This window comes from Lasiodiplodia theobromae (assembly GCF_012971845.1).
Source record: "Lasiodiplodia theobromae strain AM2As chromosome Unknown scaffold_6, whole genome shotgun sequence".
Lineage (NCBI taxonomy): Eukaryota > Fungi > Ascomycota > Dothideomycetes > Botryosphaeriales > Botryosphaeriaceae > Lasiodiplodia > Lasiodiplodia theobromae.
Genome location: NW_023336552.1, coordinates 774,932 through 792,337, shown reverse-complemented (window position 1 = coordinate 792,337; position 17,406 = coordinate 774,932). Strand labels below are relative to the sequence as shown.

Here is a 17,406-nt window from a genome sequence, read left to right as displayed (position 1 = left end):
AGTCTCTTCCTATCCACACGCTCGCCGTCGTCCTCAGCTCGCTCTCCTCGCCCCCCAGCGCGCCATCATGGTCCGCAACCTCGTAATCCTGGGCGGCAGCAGCCACCCTCAGCTCACCGAGACCATCTGCAACCATCTGGGCATCCCGCCCGCCCAGATCCTCTTGAGCAAATTTGCCGTGGGCGAGACGCGTGTGGAAATCCAAGAGTCGGTGCGCGGCAAGGATGTCTTCATCATTCAGTCGGGTGGAGGCAAGGTCAATGACCACCTCATGGAGGTATACTGAATGCTGCGCACTCGGGCATTGCTGGACCACTGACGCCGCACTCCAGCTCCTTATTACTATCTCTGCCTGCAAGACTGCCTCGGCCAGGCGCGTCACCGCAGTCTTGCCCCTCTTCCCATACTCTCGCCAGAGCGACATCCCATACGAGAAGCGCGGCGCCCCGCTTGCGAAGGGCCCGAGCAACGCCAACCGCCCGGCAAACTACAGCTTCGACAGCGTGCCTGCGACCCCGGCCCCTGGTCGCCCTGAGAGCGTCAGCTTGCCTGGTGGCCAGGACGGCTTGAACAAGCAGCTGAGCCGTCTACAGATGGACGAACGCCGCAACGGCGCCCCCGACGGCAGCCCAACTAAGGGAGAGAGTAAGGATGGGCCCGGTCAACCGAGTGCCGAGGATGAGGCTGACAAGCCAGACTGCGTCGCTCGCGAGCGTGGCACCTCGAATGCGTCTGCCAACGGAATTAATGGCGTTAACGGAGTCGTGTCACAACCGCCCAAGTTTGAGCCCCAGCGCGGCTACAAGCAGTGGGTTGCCCAAGCAGGAACACTGGGTACGTTGACAAGTTGCTCAGCCTGCCCGCCGACAATGCTGACACCGACGTAGTCGCGGACCTGTTGACCTGTGCTGGTGCTGACCATGTCATCACCATGGACCTGCACGACCCCCAATACCAGGGCTTCTTCGACATTCCCGTTGATAACCTTTACGGCCGCCATCTTTTGCGCAAGTACATCCAGTACCACATTCCCGACTATCGGGAGGCTGTCGTTGTCAGTCCGGATGCTGGTGGAGCTAAGCGGGCAACTGCCATTGCTGATGCCCTTGGCATGCCTTTTGCGCTGATCCACAAGGGTTAGAACTGTAGTGGTGTTTTGCAATTCTTTCGCTGACTCTTGTTGTAGAGAGACGCCCTACCCAGATCACTGACCGGCAGAATGCAACGATGATGCTTGTTGGTGATGTTGCCGAGCGAACTGCGATTCTCGTGGACGACTTGGCCGACACATCAAACACCATCACCAGGGCCGCAAAACTGCTTAAGAAGGAGGGCGCAACAAAGGTCTATGCACTCGTCACTCATGGTATCCTCAGTGGCGATGCTATTGACCGCATCAACGCCAGCGCAATCGATAAGGTAGGCCGAATTCAGCCCAGGACCATCGGAAATGATGCATAGCTGACCGTCCCAGCTTGTCGTCACCAACAGTGTTGATCAGACGGAGCACCTCGAGCACTGCAGCAAGCTTGAGGTCCTCGAGATTGGAAAGTAAGTCGTACTCCGACACAGCCGCAGCAGAGCTTCGCTAACGTATTGCAGTGTTTTCGCGGAGGTATGCTTGTTTTGCCGTATGGTGATGTTCAATACTAATGTGACTAGGCAATTCGCCGCGTGCACCATGGCGAGAGTATCAGTGTGCTTTTCAACTACGATTAAGCGGATTGCCGGCGATCTTAGAACCAGGAACGGGCGCGAGCCGGGACTGCTTGTACAACGTTGTTCTGCATGACCCGAGGCGTTTTGGGGGGATTTGAAATTTGATGCTCTAAATTTGCCTTGATTGGACGGTAAGCTCTTTATTGATAGTCTCAACTTCTAGGTTTGGTTTGTGTACAAGGCTTCTACAAGAGATGACGCAGCTTTATCTTGCGGCCAGCTGTCCGCGCCAGGTAGCATAACCAATCTCCGAAAACGTGTTTTACTTGCTCTCGCATTTGGATTTACGGGAGCACCGACCGAGGTAGGCTTTGCTAGATGCAGCGAATAGATTGATAGAAGCTAGAACTTGTCGCCCTGAAAGTGGATAGTCGTAGAAGGAGAAGTGCTTTCCCTCGTCTTTCCTTGCATGCAATTATCTCTTGACGAGTTGTCGCGAGATCTGATCCAACTGACATGCAATGGCTCGAAACAGTCATACTAAGCACACGAGGATGGAGCGAACAGTGCAGAAGGCTTTGGTCTGGGCAAAGCGCCTGCTGTTCATGTAGCGTTTGAAGTCGGTTGGTCCGGTTGTGAGGTCGTTGGACCTGGCCCCTCGGCTCGACTGTGGTCTCGAGCGCGTATCTGAATGCCTGGGACTGGATTGCGTCACTGCGCCAGGTCCTTCATCTACACAAGCGCATAGCAGCTCATCTTGTAACGGCGGCGCAGGGACTATCCGCAAGCCAGAGAGCAGTTTCCGGCAATTTGCAGCGCGTAGACTATGTGTCAGACATAGCCACTGTCTTCCGTCTTCTAGTTCGTTCAGACAGACTCGACGTAGTTGACCTCCCATAGCAACGCGTTGCCGGGCTGGCGTGCCTGCCCGCTCGAGGCAACTGACCACCACCCGCGCACCCACAACAAAAAGAACATTCACCGGCGTCTCGCCTCCTCCGCATCCTTTCCATCATCACTCTCTCGACCGCACAACGCGCATCGCTGTGATCGCTTGGCTACCCAGATCTCGCTTGCACCCAGGTAGGTTACTTATTTCGGTTGGCGCGCCAAGTGAAATCCCTGCTTGGTCGGACTTTAGCGAGGCATGGGCCCGGACAACTTTTGAACGTCGCGTTGACGTTCGCTCCGCAGCGTTTCGAGAACCCCATCACTACCAACCCCACGCCTCATCGTCGCGACCGCGCAGCACGTCCAAATCGACTTTTGCGACCGCTCGGACCGCCGTAGTGCACACGCGACGCGTCGCGACCGGCCGCAAGTCGCTCTGCGCACCTCCTGTTCGCGCGCGCGTCCCCGCACACCACCCGCCTCCTGCGCGCGTCCTACCCACCCTTACTTCGACCTTTTCATCACCCGCTTGGCATTCGTCGCGGTCCTTGCACCATGGCACGCGCGACCCGCAACTCCAAGGCCGCCCCGGCTGTCTCCAGCCCGCCTGCCCGTCGCACGCGCTCCAAGCTCAAGGAGAAAGACGCGACTTCCAACAACAACAACCCTACTTCATCATCATCTCAGCCCGCCGACAACGCGGTCCCCCCCATTGACCCGACTCCCGCCGCTGCCCAGAAGGCACCAACCGCCAAAAAGACAACTGGCAAGACCAAGCCTTCCGCCGCGGCCAAGGCATCTGACAAGGCTTCCGTCCCGACATCCACGACTGCGGCCTCGTCATCCAAGGCTTCGCTCCCCGCAACCACGGCTTCGGCCACCCACAACAACACCACATCCGAAGACTCAGACAACACCGCGCCGGCACGAAAGGCTACGGGTAAGCGTTCGAGGCGTCAGCCCACCGTCGATCGCAACGCGAAGAACAAAGTCACCAAGTCACGCGCGCGCAAGCCTGCCACGAAGACTTCCGCTACCGCGAAGAAGGCCCTCGAGCAGCACGTTGAAGAAGAGGACGCCGCCGCAACCCCCGCTCGCCCGGCACCCGCTCGCCGCACTCGTGCGGCTCTGAGAGCCGGCATCGCATCTCCCCTTGCTCCAGTGTCTGAGAACATCAACACCAAGACTCGCCAGACCCGCTCCAAGAAGAACCTTAAAGATGCCACCCCTCTGAGCATCATTGAAAACGAGAACGATCCCAAGGATCCTGACGATTGGTTCGCCGAAGTCCAGCAGGAACCTCGTATCTATCGCGATCCCGGCGCAAGCATGGAAGAAATCTCTGAACGCGAGGATACCGCCATGGCGGAGAATGATGATATCGTGGAACATGACACTGCAAGCTCCGATGCGGATGAAGCCATGGGCGGCGACGTCGAAATGGTCGCTGAGGAGACTGAGCATGACGCTTCGGAGACCGAGGAAGACATGGCTGATGACGAAGTGGAGCGTCCTCAAACACCCGAAGCGGCGCCTCTGCAACTGGAAGCCCCCACTACCGCGCGTTCCTTCGGCTTTACCAACCTTTTCTTCAACCCGTTCTCGACCGTGAAGAAGCTCTTGACCCGCACCCCAGCAGCTATGGAGTCTCAGTCACCTGTGGCGATGTCCCCGGAATCTCCGACCATTGCTTCGCCCAGTAATGCCGCGCAGGAGCGAAGGACTCGTAACAGGAACGCTCGCTACACTCCACGTGAGACTAACGCCGATAAGAGGCATGGCATCGCGGAGAAAAACCAGGAACGCCAGCGCATTAACCAGCTTGAGGCCCAGCTGCGTGAGAGGGAACGCGAAATCGAGGAAATGCGCCGCCAGACCGAGCTGCAGAAGCTGAAGGAGCAGAAGGAAGCGGAGCAGATTCCGGGTCAGAAGCGGCGCCGCTCCAGCCCGACCGTCATCCCCGCTCGTCGTCCTGGTGAGAAGGGTAGCTTCGGAATGGTCGACGAGTACTTCAACTACGAGGAACCAACCCCCGACGCCCGCGTGAAGAGGCGCCGAACCAAGATGCCGTCTCCGGCCGATGACTCGAGTGATGACGAGTATGACTTCGTTCACCTTCCCATGGACCACACGCCTCCGAGCTTGAAGCGCCCGCGCAATGGCTACCGCATGGCTGTTATAAAGGACGGTTACGAAGACCCGCTGCAGGCCAACCACGATCTCCGCGTCATGCACCAGGAGAACAGCTTCAGCAAGAGCCCGCTTCGCGACAGCCTTGGCACGGGCAACAAGACTTCTCCTCACATCAAGAAGTCATCGCCATCGACCATCTACAATGGGTCTCTCATGGCCATGCCTGGAGATCCTGGCTACAAGCCTGAGAACGTATTCAGGAAGTCGGAGCAGCAACTCCAACAGCAAAGTTCTCCCAAGAAGGATGGCAAGATGGATTCTGCCGAGCTCAAGGCTCGGGCCGAGGAAATCGTCAAGAAGGAGAAGAATGGTGAAAGCATCACCGACGAAGAGCGTCAGCTCTTGGAGAAGGCCCAGCGCAAGTTTGGCCACATTGCAGGCAGCGGCAGCTTCAGTGCCCCAGAGTATGATAGCGACGACTCTTCGATCATGTCCGACGACTTGGAGGAGCCCATCTCGCCTGAGCGCAACCCCCCGGTCTCCACTCCTCCTTCTGCCAAGGCCTCCGCCGCTGAGCCTACCAACAAGTCGGACAACATGAAGCCTCCCCCGCCTCCTGTGCCGGCCCATGCCCAGCTCCCTCAAAGCAAGCCTGCCACCAACGACAATGCCATTCCCAAGGCGCTGGCTGCGGTTTCCGGTGCTACTCCGAAGGCAGGTCACAGCGCTGCCCTGGCACGCCAGCGCGAGCTAGCCGAGAAGCACAAGCCCAAGACGGGATCGCGTCTCCAGTACGTCAGCGGTGTTTCGTCGTCTCCGGGTGCTCCGTCGAGCCCTGATGTCGAGAACAACATGGAGTCGTCCCTCATCACGCAGGGCATGAGCACGCCGGCCGGCAACGTCGACGCCGAGTCGTTCAGCATTTACGACTCACTCGCCGAGGAGGCTAAGGAGAAGTACGGTTCCTTGGAGGAGGCCTTCTTCTTGATGGCGAAGGCCGAAGATGAGAATGAGAGGAAGGAGCGTGACGAGAAGGAGTTTGCGGAGTACGACCGTCAGGTCCAGCAGCTTCGCGCTCGTGGCTTCTAAACCTCTCACCAATTGCATGTATTTTACGGAGTTTACGGGGTTTACGGATGGGAAAACAGCAATCACGAGGAACGGTTCCTACTCTGCATGGCGACGGCGAAAATTCAGAAAAAGTTAATACCGGCAGGTTTGGCATTGGGTTTGGTTTTCTTTTTGCTTCTATTCTTTTTCTTTATTTTTGGTGGACAGTCCTGCTGTTTAACCCAGCTGCGGCTCTTGTCCCTTCTTTTGTTTTTACTTTCGGGCTCTTGGTGCCCGGAAGCGCCTCGCTCCTTCTCTCTCCCCAAACCGATCGGTATCTTCGTCCCTTTCTTTTCCCCCGGAAGGTCAAGACCGGATCCGAGACCAACCTAACCGCCTTTCTCACGAGATCTTTCTAGCACAGCACCTTTCTACCGCGTCTGACGTCTGAAGTTGAGCCCGCACCAAGGTGACGCTGTCGCTCATTGAGTGGACTTGCGCAGCCTTGTGTGGGTAAGATGGAAGATGGAAGTTTGGCACTTCGGATGCACCCTCCCTGCTCCGTTCGATGAAGTTAGCTCCCCCCGCCGACGATCGCTGTTACCTGGCCGTGCTTGACCCCTCTTGGGGTCGCTGGCAGGTGTACTTTGCGCTGTCGGGTCCGGCTGGAGCTAACGAGTTCGTTGAGCTGGAGGTTGTGCGTCCCAGTGCAGCGGATGGAAAGGGCTGGGCTATTGAGACTCTGGGGACTGGCGGGGCGGAAGGAGCTCGAGGATGGAGGCGACTGGAAGGGGGGAAAGAGAGGTGTTCGAGGCTCTGCTGATTGTGCTGGGGGGAAGATGGAGGCAGGGGCGTGGAAGGGCACCAATCCCAATCTTGTAGATAACCTGGAAATGTACGCGGTTAGCGTAATGTGCTTGGTGCCTTTGTGATCAACACCCAAAGCTGTATCGTGACAACCCGATGAGGAAACTTGTAATGCCTGGTCGGGCGGCGAATTCTCGACGATGCGCTGCGAATTGAGGTTCAACAACGGTGCATGGAGAAAAGATGGCGTAGATCGGTTTTGTAGTTCATGTACACAGTAGACGTCGGCAAAGGCACCGGGGGTACCGGGGTCATTCACGAGACGTGTCGGCTGGCATTCTAGAACAGGCTAGCGTTGTCAAATTTAGCCGCCTCGTGGCAAGGCCGCCCTATCAACTCCCTATTGTAAGCAACCTCACCGCTCACGGCTCCTATCGTGAAGTTCCGCTCTGGCGTACTTTGCAGGCATGCGCAGCCACACCCTTGACGCAATGAGCGCAGAATGCGGCAGGCGCAGCTATTGGCTGCAGTCTGTTATTTGACAAGCCGTCCGTTTAGGACTATTGCCCAGTACAAGAGATGCTAATTTTGAATTGTACCTATACGGCGCTAATCGGCCTCGGCCTCTAGGCTCGGTTGTTCTCGGTTTTTTTTTTCTTTTCCATTCATAGTTCCCCTTTCTCCTTTGTACAGCATCACCTACAGCGCCTGTTGAAAGAAAGACAAATTATCCGATGAGCTATCCAGGTCACTGCCTACCTCCCACCAGCAGCCTGCCTCCTGTACGGTCGCTGCACACACTCAGCGAGCAGCAAATCTCATCGGCCTTGGGCAACCTGCACTATATCTACTGCCCGCTTCGCCTGCCCCGAGCGTTCAAACCCCATGGGGAGCCGAAGAGACTACTGAGCGTCCCACCCACGCCTGCCGATTCTGGTTACGCCTCAAACAACGAGGACGACGACGAAGAAGATGCCCTCGCCAGCCTCCGTGCGGATGCGTTCGAGCGCAACTTCACGGTGCGCTGGCTGACGGCCTTCATCGCGCGGGCCGAAGAGCTGGACTCGATTGACGAAGATACGCGGATGAAGCTAATTGACGAGGCTGCCTTTGTGCTCGCCTCCTTCAATGACGACGTGAAAGAGGACGACGATGCGGACGACGGCATCACTCGCAACTTCTCGTTTTCCTTGGCTCCTCTCCCGGCCCCCGCGCCGAGCGAGATCGAAGTGCGCCTGAACGACGCTCCGCTCTCCGGCACCGATCACACCGACGTCGGCCTGCAGAGCTGGGGCGCTTCCATCGTCCTTTCCGACATGATGTGCGCCTCGCCCGCGCGCTTCGGCCTGGAGCCGTCCCAGCTCGGCCCTTCGCCCACCATCGTCGAGCTGGGAGCAGGGACCGGCCTGGTCAGCCTCATGCTCGCGAAACTGCTGCCGCACCTCTACGCCGGACAGCAACAATCGACGCCGACCATCGTCGCCACCGACTACCACCCGGCCGTGCTGGAGAACCTCAAGGCCAACATAGCCACAAACTTCCCAGCTTCTTCGTCCCCTTCCTCCCGGTCCTCCTCCCCCTCCTCCTCCTCCTCTCAACTAAACGACGACGAGACGCCCGCGCCGGTGCAGACCCGCCTCCTCGACTGGTCCGACCCCTCGCCAGCGCTCTCGCAGGCGCCCCTCGACGTGCCCGCCCGCCTCCTCGTCGCCGCCGACGTCGTCTACGCGCCCGAGCACGCCGTGTGGCTGCGCGACTGCGCCGGCCGCATGCTGGACTGCTCCTCGGCCGGCAGCAGCGTCTTCTGGCTCATCGCCACCGCGCGCCCCAAGTCCAACCGCTTCGCCCCGCTCGTCGACACGGTCGAGGCCGCCTTCGCCGACCCCGACGCGTGTCCGCGGTCCGCCGACGGCGGCGGCAGCGGGGCGAGGAGGCTGGGTATCTTGGGCGTCGAGAGGCTGGAGAAGAGGAGCGGCGTGGGGCGGGGGGATGAGGGGTATTATAAGTTGTATAGGATTGGGTGGATGTAGAGATTTTTTTTTTGTCTTTTGACTCACCCCCTTTTTGTTTCGTTACTTAGAGATTAGAAAGAAAGAGGGGTAGACGCGAGGGATAGAGAAAGTAGAGCTTGGATAGATTTAGACCACATAGAGCTACAATAGGGGATAGAGGATCAATATCGGCATCATGCCACGATATGAAATAGAAGGATAGAATCAGTCTTCAATTGAGCTATTGACATATTGAGGTTCTCCCAAGGGCATCTTGCACTATCCCTGCGTGTTGCTACTACCACAAGTAATACGTTCGCTGTTGTAAAAAACCATCTTATGTCTGCATACTATCTGTCCATTCAGTAATATCACAATCGGAATATCTGCAGAGAGTCACTTCAAACTTTGGTGCGGGTGCTAATCACATTGTCGAAGGCAATCATTCCTCACGTTCAGTATGTACGTCAAAGTCTCCGTGAGCCCTTTACCATTACTCATGAACAAGAACATCATATTTACATGACCCCAAGCAGCTCTCTCTCCATCAGCTCCCCCCAGAAATCTCATACATTTTTTTACTTAAACAACGCACTCCCAGCCCTCAGCATCCGAACCATCGCCGGTGCCCTTGTAGACGTTCCTGGCAGGGTACTTGCAATGGGCGCGCGTGTACTCGACACCGAGATCCTCGGTGCCGTTGACCCACTTGGTGCCGACGATCTTCTCGGGCGCGACGCCCTCTTCGACCCAGCGCACCATGGCCATGAGGACGTTGTGGTCGGGGTCGAGGCTGGCGAGGGTGTCGAGGCCGTTACCGATGGCGAAGGCGCCGTCGCCGCCGCTGCAGTGGCCCATGCCGGAGATGCGGAAGAAGCGGTAGAACTCGTCCAGCTCGGCCGAGTTGAGCCCCATGGTGCGCGAGACGTGGTTGTAGTAGCGCGGGCTGTTGTCCGACGAGATGATGGCGTCCATCAGGCCGTGGTAGTGCAGCAGCTTGCCGCCCTTGGCGTGGAAGGCGCTCAGATCGTCCCACGTCTGGATGTTGCCCGGGTTCTGGGCTGCGGCCGTGGCCATGTCTGCGGGAGAGAGCGTGGCCGGATCCCACGACGGGTCACGGTAGACGGCGTAGCGGAACCAGTCGGTCGTATAGATGAAGTCATTGCCGCCGTACAGGATGTTGGCGGCGAGGATCTCGCTGCCGGGCTGCATGCGCGGGTAGACGAGGGAGCCATCGACGCCGTAGAGAGGCGAGAAGATCTGGCGGACGGCATCGGCCTGGGGGCCGGTCAAACAGCTCGAGGTGTCGGTGGCGTTGGAGGCGCAAAGGAGAGCCTCGGGGCGGTACTGGCAGAGATCTGGGTCCTCAATGATGCCGTCAACAACGCCGTCAAGGCCGTCACACTGTGTCTTGTTAGCTCATTCTCCTCAACTATACGAGCCATGACTGACCTGGTCAAGGATGTCCTCGTGGATCTTCGTCCACAAAGGCGTGGGAACAAAGCGGTCGGTGTCATTTCCTCCAAGTATAGTGTAGAAATGGCCGCTCCACGAAGTCAGATTGACGAAGGAGAAGGCAGGGGCACCAGCAACAACGCCATCGAAGTCGTCAGGGAAGCTTTGGGCCGACTTGAAACCTTGACGACCGCCGGTAGAGCAGCCCAGGTAGTAAGACTTGGTGTAGTCCTTCCCGTAAAAGGCGTTCGAAATCTTCTTGCCAACAACAACACCAGTGTGGACAGAGCGCCAGGCAAAGTCGAGGACGACGTCATCGTTCTCGCCAAAGGCAATGCCACGGGTGCCATTGTGACCGTTGTTACCACTGACAGTGGCAAATCCAAGGTCGGCAGCATAGGCCATGTCCTCGTACTGGATGCAGCCAGACACACCGCCATTGCCGGTGCTCAAGAAGCGGCCGGTCCAGTTGGCAGGAAGCCAGGCTTCGACGCTAATCTCGCTTTGGTTGGTGGTAGGGACGCGCAGAGCCACGCGACACAAGTCATTTTGGACGACTTGGGCAGGACGTCCACAGCTAGGGAGGCAAGTCAGAATATCATTGGGCGATAGCTGATGGAGCTCAATTACCTCGGATCGTTGTCGGGGAAAGTAATGTTGGTGCCGCCAGCGACAAAATCAGAGAACCAGACAGTAGCATTGGGCAGGACCGAAGAGAGGTCGAGCGACGAGCACTGTTGAGCGAATGACGAGTTCTGGGCGTTGGCTCCAGCGGTAAGGGCCATGGCCCAGGCGGCGCCCTCGGAGAGCCTCATGACGGCTTGGTCGACTAGTGCCTGCGAGCAAGGTAGACGAGTCGTCAGCCAAGGAAGAAGAGAGAATAGGAGCTTATTGGCGTAGGCAAAGAAGGAAAGAGGAGCAGAGCATGGTATAAATAAGGTCCCTGAAGATCGCTTTTCCGGTACTTCTCCATGGTTCATGCAGTATGGCTAGCAAGTGCCGAACAGATTGACCGGGAGGCCCCGCGCAGCAACAGGGCTTGGGGCTAGTGCATACCATGACCGATCGGGATGCGTGATCCGGCGAAAGCCAAGCTGCGTGAGTGGTTGTTTCGCAACTTGGCAGGGGCACCTTCCCTCGTTGGACGTTGAAACTGAGTCGTGGGGCAACCCCGCAAAAGCCCCGGCGGTCTTTAGCAAACGAAGCGCGCTGCGGAGAAGCCGGGGAAGTGTACGCCGCGTGACGTGCATGCGTAAGCGTACAGCCGCCTGCTTGCTTTCCGGCCGCCTCCTTCTTGCCAGCAGAGATGCAATGGCGGGACGGGCACAGGGCTTCCTTGGCCTGCAGTATCCGGGAATTCTTCGGAGCAGATCTGACTCGAAACGGTGCCTGTTTTGACGGCTCTGCCTTCCGGAGTATAGGAACGTGCAATATACCGAAGCTTGGTCCGCTGTGTGCCTGGATGAAGGGTGATCGAATAGACGGGTGGATCCGTACGCTGACTCTGCTGCCGATTGCCGGTCTCGCAAATGGCGTCAGGAGTTTTAGGCTGCCTCACTGGCAAAGACATCTTCCCCAGAGTGGTCAAATCACGCATATCATGCTCCACTTCAGGCATTAAACGCGATAATGTGCCGAGGCGCCCAGCTTTATAAGCGGTAGGCACGGCACGGCTTGTTTCCGCTCTCCTTCCGCTCACCTCACTTTCTTTTTTTTTTTTTCCGCCTTCCAGATCACTTACGACCCTGCTCTCTCATTCATTCGAGCTTCCTATAGGGTGACATGTCCTGATTGACTCTCGTATCGCTAGACGTGGCCCCTGAATAGAATGTCCCAACGACTTGGGAAGGTCGATCGCGAACTGTTCGTTACACCGCCCGTTTGAATGAATATCCCACGGATTTATGCCGGTCGAGGAGGAATCGGGGCACAAGTCTCCATGAAGGACAACTCATCCGTTGGAGCATGGCCATGCCTATCGTGTTGTGTCATGGCTTTACACACTCCAAACGCCGATTGCGGACAGGGCGGAAATTCGGGCAGGCGAGCTCATTTTATTTCCCCGTCCTCAAGAGCCGTCCACGCATGGCACAGGGATTCGCGTGAGCTGTCGAGAAGCGCATAATCATAGGCCGGATTTTGTGAGGAGACGTTCGAAATGTGCCAAAAGCTTGCGGGTCCTGAAGTTGTCCGCTGTCCAAACCATCCTCGATGAAAAGGTGGTGCACTGTGTATGCACAACGGGCCATGTGCCGTGAAAACTTTCTTGCAGCGCCGAACTTCTCTGAAGAGGCTCGAAAGTAGTCAGATCCATTTACAGTGTGATTTGGAAGGTCACTCGAAGAGGACGCTCGTTGGAAGGGGGACGACCTGCTGCTGGCATCCTTGTGAAGAGCAAGAACCCTGAGCTCATGTAGCGTCAGCCATCGATGAGCCGCTGATTTCAAGCCAGACTAGGTCCTAGTGCTCGGCTACCTTTGTTGTTCACACCCCATATCGGGAGCGATTTGCGCCGTTAAAAACAGAAACAAGACGCTGAGATGTCGAAGGGCCGAATGGGTTTCCACGCGCTGCATTCGATCTGAACCTGAAACAATCGTAATCATATCGCCGTGTCTGCGCGACAGAGTCTTGGGATCGAAACACGCCATGGTGGAATGCCGTGGGAAGCAGAAACAGGCCAATGCGCGGCGGAGCGAGAGTAGAGTTGGCGATGACGAAAGGAGGCCTGCCTAAGGTTTGGGCGGCGGACCCACTCAGCCGCCGCGCCGTTTCACGACTCTGCCTCCTCCCGCAGCATCTTGTAGCGCGTGCGCATCTCGCACTGTGGCGCCTCTTCGACATGAAGCTTATTGTCACTCAGTTGGTCGCCCATTCTTGTCCCATTCTTGGCGCACACCAACCCGCCGCTCGTACTGGGCAGCGCCCAGTGGATCACCTGCTCAGCCACTGGGGCCGCTTCGGTGCCGACAAGCTGATCATGAGCGCGCCCCGCGCGCCGGCTCATTAAGGTCCCCGTGTGCCCCCGCCGCCGCAACCTTCGTGATTCTGGCCTCTCGCCTTCTCCACGAGTAAGAAAAGAGCCGCACCCAGACCTGCCAGACATACACAACACCCTTGCCCAATACGAGGCCTGCTATCGTACAAATTGCCAATAGCCAACCGCCTAAAATGCCCAGACACGGCCTCCACCTCGCTTCTCCGTACGCAATCTTCTCAAGCCCTTGCTCGCCCGCTGTCGACTGACCAAACTCCAGGACCGAGGATGATGCCGGCTGCACGTGTTTTGGAGCATTCCCTACCCCTGCCAGCACGCTGTCGAGCGTCCGTGTAACAGAAGATGAAATCCTCCCTGCATCCCTTTTCGTGCCGCTTGGCCGCCCGGAATCCGCTGCAGCCGATCCCGAGAAGGCGCTCCCGTGGGTGTCGGAGTGCGCCGTCCATCTGCAGCTGCTCGAGGCCTTTTCCGTCATGAAAGCAAAATGCTTGAAGTCGAAAAAGCTCACCCGCTCGCTCGGCCTGAGCAAGTACTTTGCCTTGGCCTTGGCCAACAGCGAGAAGCGAGACCAACTCTCTCGCGCCAAGTGGGACACGTTCGTTTCTCTTGCTGTCATTCGATTTAAGAAGTGGTGGGATGTGCTCCCTGAGATTCTGCGTGAAACGAACGAGGGCAAATCCAAGCCGGAGATGACCCTGAGAACCTTCCCTCCGCTTGATGTGCTCATGATCTGGATAACCCAATTATTCTCGCCCGACCACTATAGGAACATGTGCCAGGACTCAATTAAGGAGTGGGACGTTTCTGCCATGGAGTTTCCCTGGGAACTGCTGCATTCCATCATCGATCCTTATGACAGCACCTACAACCTTCCCAAAGAAGCTGAGCGCTATTTTCACGAGAAGACCGGCCTCGATGCAGACCTCTACGCGCATTTGACCGATGTCAGTGCGCACGACCGCCTCTCACGGATGTACCTTCACCGCTTCGCCCTGTCCCAGCTTCCCGGAGCCAAGAAGTTCAACACGAAGGAGCTGGATGCCCGGCCCAGCGATTTCTCGCAGCTCATGCGCGACTATGCCATGTGGAACTTCGCCATCAAGACGCTCAAGCCAGTGGTCCAGAGCCAGGAGAACTTCTGGGACAAGATGAACCAAGCCGGCTGGCTGCGCAGTCCTCACCCTGCCTTTACGCTCACACGAGCGATAGCACGCTACCGCCAGTTTCTGCAGCTGCGAAACCTGCATCCGAACTCTGGTGAGCTGCTGCCGACGAGCGCCATCGAGCTGGCCTGGAGGACGCACCAGTGCTCGCCGACGAGGTACGCCGTATCCACAACCGAGATTGCCGGTCGCTTTATCAACTACGACGACGGTATGGCCAAGTACGCTGCCGTGACGGGCGGCTTCGCCAAAGCCGAGAAACTGTACAAGCAAGAGTTCGGACAGGACTACGACCCGTGCATGTGTTGGAGCTGCGAGGCCGAGCTCGCAGAGAAGCAAGCAGTCGACTCTAACGACGACGAGAACATGCGCAGGGCGGAAGCCAAGGTTGGGCGAGCGCTGGAGGTGGAGAGAGCAAGGAAAGCAGGTAAAATTGTCCGCGCATGAGTATCACATTTCGTTTTCGCATAAGACCTTTCGATATACCCACGACATCCGCACCCGTGTTTGAAAATTGTAGATTCCCCGGCGTCAAGGTTGCTTTCTGCCTGTAAAGTCTTGGGAGCGCGAAATAGATATAGATCCGTACCAATGAAAAGCTCATACCACCTCCCCCCCGCCCAATATTCCACACTGGAACCTGCACGCAACCTTCAGAGCTCCATGAAATTCGGCACCCTTGCCAAAAGGCCCGAAATTTCATTATCACTCACGATGAACTCCCACCACCCCTCCGGCTTTTCCCACGCGTCGGCACCCTCACCACCAATCTTCCGTCCCGCCTCACCACCACCACCACCACCACCACCACCCCCCACCGTACCCGTAGGCGCCCTCCTGTACGCATAAACATTCTCCCACTCCCACCCCTCCGTCTCGGAGCCCGCACGCGGCCTGATCCGCCACGTCGCCCAGCACAAGGCGCTGCCCTCGCTCACGGGCTCGACCCGGTGCCGCGCGAGGAAGATGTCGTAGCCCAGCCCGCACCGGTCGAAGCGCTCCAGGTGCGTCGCGATGCCGGGCACCCACGCGTCCGCCGACGGGAGGCTGGCGCGGTGGCTGAGCGTGTAGGCCGTGCACCCGGCGCCGTAGTGCGCGCCCAGCGCCGCCGCGATGAGCGGGATGTTGGTTGACTTCGTCGCCGACGTGCTGGGATCGGCGAGGTGCATCGCCCGCGCGTAGCTGGCGAGGAAGGCCGTTGCGGCGGTGGCGATGGGGGTGTGGGGAGCAGTGGTGGTAGTGGTGGTGGTGAATGAGGCGGCGGGGGCGGTAGTGCTTTCGTCCATATTGCCGAGGGGTTTGGTTTGTAGAGTTTGGGGTGACTTGAAGGCTGGAGGGAGTGAGTTGGAGTCTTGCTTTTGCGGATTGGTGATGGGTGGGGTGGCGCGTAGTGATGTATCAAAATATGTAGAAAGTGAACCTTTGGTTGATGTCCGTCAGACGGAGAGAATCTGCTGCAGAGCATAGGTATTCTAGTTGCCTGGTGAATTACCCCGCGCGAGAGCTTATGTGGGGCTAAGTAAATTGGCATCTCACATCCGGAATAGAGCTTACTGAGCGCTCCCTGTTATCGCAAGGATAGACGCCATTTGGTCAGATGAACAGTGGCTTAGACCCTTTTCTGGTATAGATGGCGGCCCCTGTTGGTCGTTGCTCAAGATCAAAATCTTGATTTTCGATTCCATATATTTCTATGCAGCTGATCGTGAAGAGGGATACCTGGAAAGTGAGATAAAAGAGCTGAATGGAGATAGTGTCTCGTTCTTTTCCAAGTTTATGGAGGTAACATGAATCAAAAGTGTTCTGCGACGCAGAAGTCTGGTCAAGCAGTATTTTGAGAATCGAAGGGGCGAGAGGTATGACGACATAGATTCTGTAGTGTTTAAGGTTTTATACGCGGTATCTGAAGGACACCAAAAACCTTATCTCTTCCGAGTATCATGTGCAAATAAGGGAACAAGTAAAATGAAATACAACATACCTGGAATTCAGGATTCAAACAATGCACTGCCATGTGGTATGCCGTCTGTTGACAGAAGGGTATGCCAAACGTCCTGATGTATCCAAACGTCTCCTGATCCTACATAATCACACATCCGCCAGCGCTCAGCCCACCTTTTTCTGTCGTGGTTTTTGCTGCCGTCTTGGCAATATCTTCCAGAACTTGTGTGCATAGCTCTCCCGTCAACGCGCTACATTCGGCGTACCTATCCACACGCATCATCTGCGCGATGCCCAAGCCTTCCTGGGGCATAACGCTGGGACCCTTCCCGTCCGAACCCTCTCTTGTTTTCTCCTCCTCGGTCCACTCTCTCCTCAGATCCCGCTTTAGGCCCAGAACCATGACCGGAATTTGCTCGCCGATGTTGTACATCTCGTTGACCAGCGGCGCCCAGTGTACTTTGAGCGAGTTCAGCGTATCGCGGCGCGAGATATCGTACGCAAGGATTATGAAGTCTGGCTGCAAGAGGGTATAGTTTGTGGGTGACGCGGTGTCGAAGAATTCATAGCGGTAGTGTCTCGCGTAGAGACGGATGTTGAAGGAGAAGGGCTGGTCGAGATCGCGGAGGACCGGGAGAGAGTACGGAGGGGGCGCAGCATCGGGCGATTGTTCGGCGGGGACATTGCGGCCCAGCGTTAGCCGTCTGTTGGTGTTGCGCGTAGGCATGGCCGTTAGTCGTAGCGAAGGATTGAAGGTGCGGCGTGGACGACGTACGAGAGGAATGTCGACTTACCGACCTCTGCATCACCAAGGAGAAGAATAGTGACAGTCGGCACGTCGAGGTCCATACTGGGGACACAGAGGGATGTTGCGGAGAGTTGTGTTGCGGAGCGACGATTCACGATACATACGATAAGAGATAAGAAGCGCAGGGTCCAAGGATCTGCCGCCGCTCGCTGTTGACCGCGTACACAGTACTCGCCTCTTAAATTATCCACACGTGTACTTTTTTGATCTAATCAATTTTCTTGGTACATGTCTCTCCGCGGTAGATCATTCTTATTATTGCAATGCTCGGTGTGTTCATAGTCGGGGTGTCGGGGAAATGAATGAAACGCAAACTACGATTCCTTAAGCTCTGCCCAGGCTTGAGAAAAGAAAATGCTCATATGAGTGGAAGCGCACTATCCTAGATAGAGACCCCACTCAGTAAAGTGGACCGCATGTGTGGTTGGGCGGTTGTTTAGGTGCTTGATGAATGCGCATGACCGCCTCGGTGGAAAAATGGTTGATCCAGCGCCGCGAGCTCGGGCTGCT

General features: G+C 57.1%; 7 protein-coding genes across 7 annotated transcripts; 4 read left to right on the top strand and 3 right to left on the bottom strand.

The window, feature by feature from the left end:
- Positions 1-67: 67 nt before the first annotated feature.
- LTHEOB_2505 (Phosphoribosyltransferase) lies at positions 68-1,719 on the top strand (the record flags this gene model as incomplete). Its single annotated transcript, XM_035511325.1, has 7 exons — positions 68-277; positions 333-834; positions 888-1,136; positions 1,187-1,419; positions 1,475-1,551; positions 1,603-1,615; positions 1,663-1,719. 7 exons carry the CDS (start codon positions 68-70, stop codon positions 1,717-1,719), a joined length of 1,341 nt encoding a protein of 446 aa, XP_035364214.1.
- Positions 1,720-3,105: 1,386 nt separating this feature from the next.
- On the top strand, positions 3,106-5,772 carry LTHEOB_2504 (Sporulation related domain protein; the record flags this gene model as incomplete). Its single annotated transcript, XM_035511324.1, has 1 exon — positions 3,106-5,772. The coding sequence occupies one exon, from the start codon at positions 3,106-3,108 to the stop codon at positions 5,770-5,772; it is 2,667 nt and encodes an 888-aa protein (XP_035364213.1).
- A 1,502-nt stretch (positions 5,773-7,274) lies between these two features.
- On the top strand, positions 7,275-8,570 carry LTHEOB_2503 (S-adenosylmethionine-dependent methyltransferase; the record flags this gene model as incomplete). The annotated part of the gene is made up of 1 exon (XM_035511323.1): positions 7,275-8,570. The coding sequence occupies one exon, from the start codon at positions 7,275-7,277 to the stop codon at positions 8,568-8,570; it is 1,296 nt and encodes a 431-aa protein (XP_035364212.1).
- Positions 8,571-9,113: 543 nt separating this feature from the next.
- On the bottom strand, positions 9,114-10,801 carry LTHEOB_2502 (Tannase feruloyl esterase; the record flags this gene model as incomplete). Its single annotated transcript, XM_035511322.1, has 3 exons — positions 9,114-9,935; positions 9,984-10,563; positions 10,617-10,801. 3 exons carry the CDS (start codon positions 10,799-10,801, stop codon positions 9,114-9,116), a joined length of 1,587 nt encoding a protein of 528 aa, XP_035364211.1.
- Positions 10,802-13,157: 2,356 nt separating this feature from the next.
- On the top strand, positions 13,158-14,594 carry LTHEOB_2501 (Chloroperoxidase-like protein; the record flags this gene model as incomplete). The annotated part of the gene is made up of 2 exons (XM_035511321.1): positions 13,158-13,189; positions 13,244-14,594. 2 exons carry the CDS (start codon positions 13,158-13,160, stop codon positions 14,592-14,594), a joined length of 1,383 nt encoding a protein of 460 aa, XP_035364210.1.
- Positions 14,595-14,800: 206 nt separating this feature from the next.
- On the bottom strand, positions 14,801-15,433 carry LTHEOB_2500 (Histidine ammonia-lyase; the record flags this gene model as incomplete). The annotated part of the gene is made up of 1 exon (XM_035511320.1): positions 14,801-15,433. One exon carries the CDS (start codon positions 15,431-15,433, stop codon positions 14,801-14,803), a length of 633 nt encoding a protein of 210 aa, XP_035364209.1.
- Positions 15,434-16,227: 794 nt separating this feature from the next.
- LTHEOB_2499 (Ras GTPAse) lies at positions 16,228-16,815 on the bottom strand (the record flags this gene model as incomplete). Its single annotated transcript, XM_035511317.1, has 1 exon — positions 16,228-16,815. One exon carries the CDS (start codon positions 16,813-16,815, stop codon positions 16,228-16,230), a length of 588 nt encoding a protein of 195 aa, XP_035364208.1.
- Between the last annotated feature and the right edge of the window lie 591 nt (positions 16,816-17,406).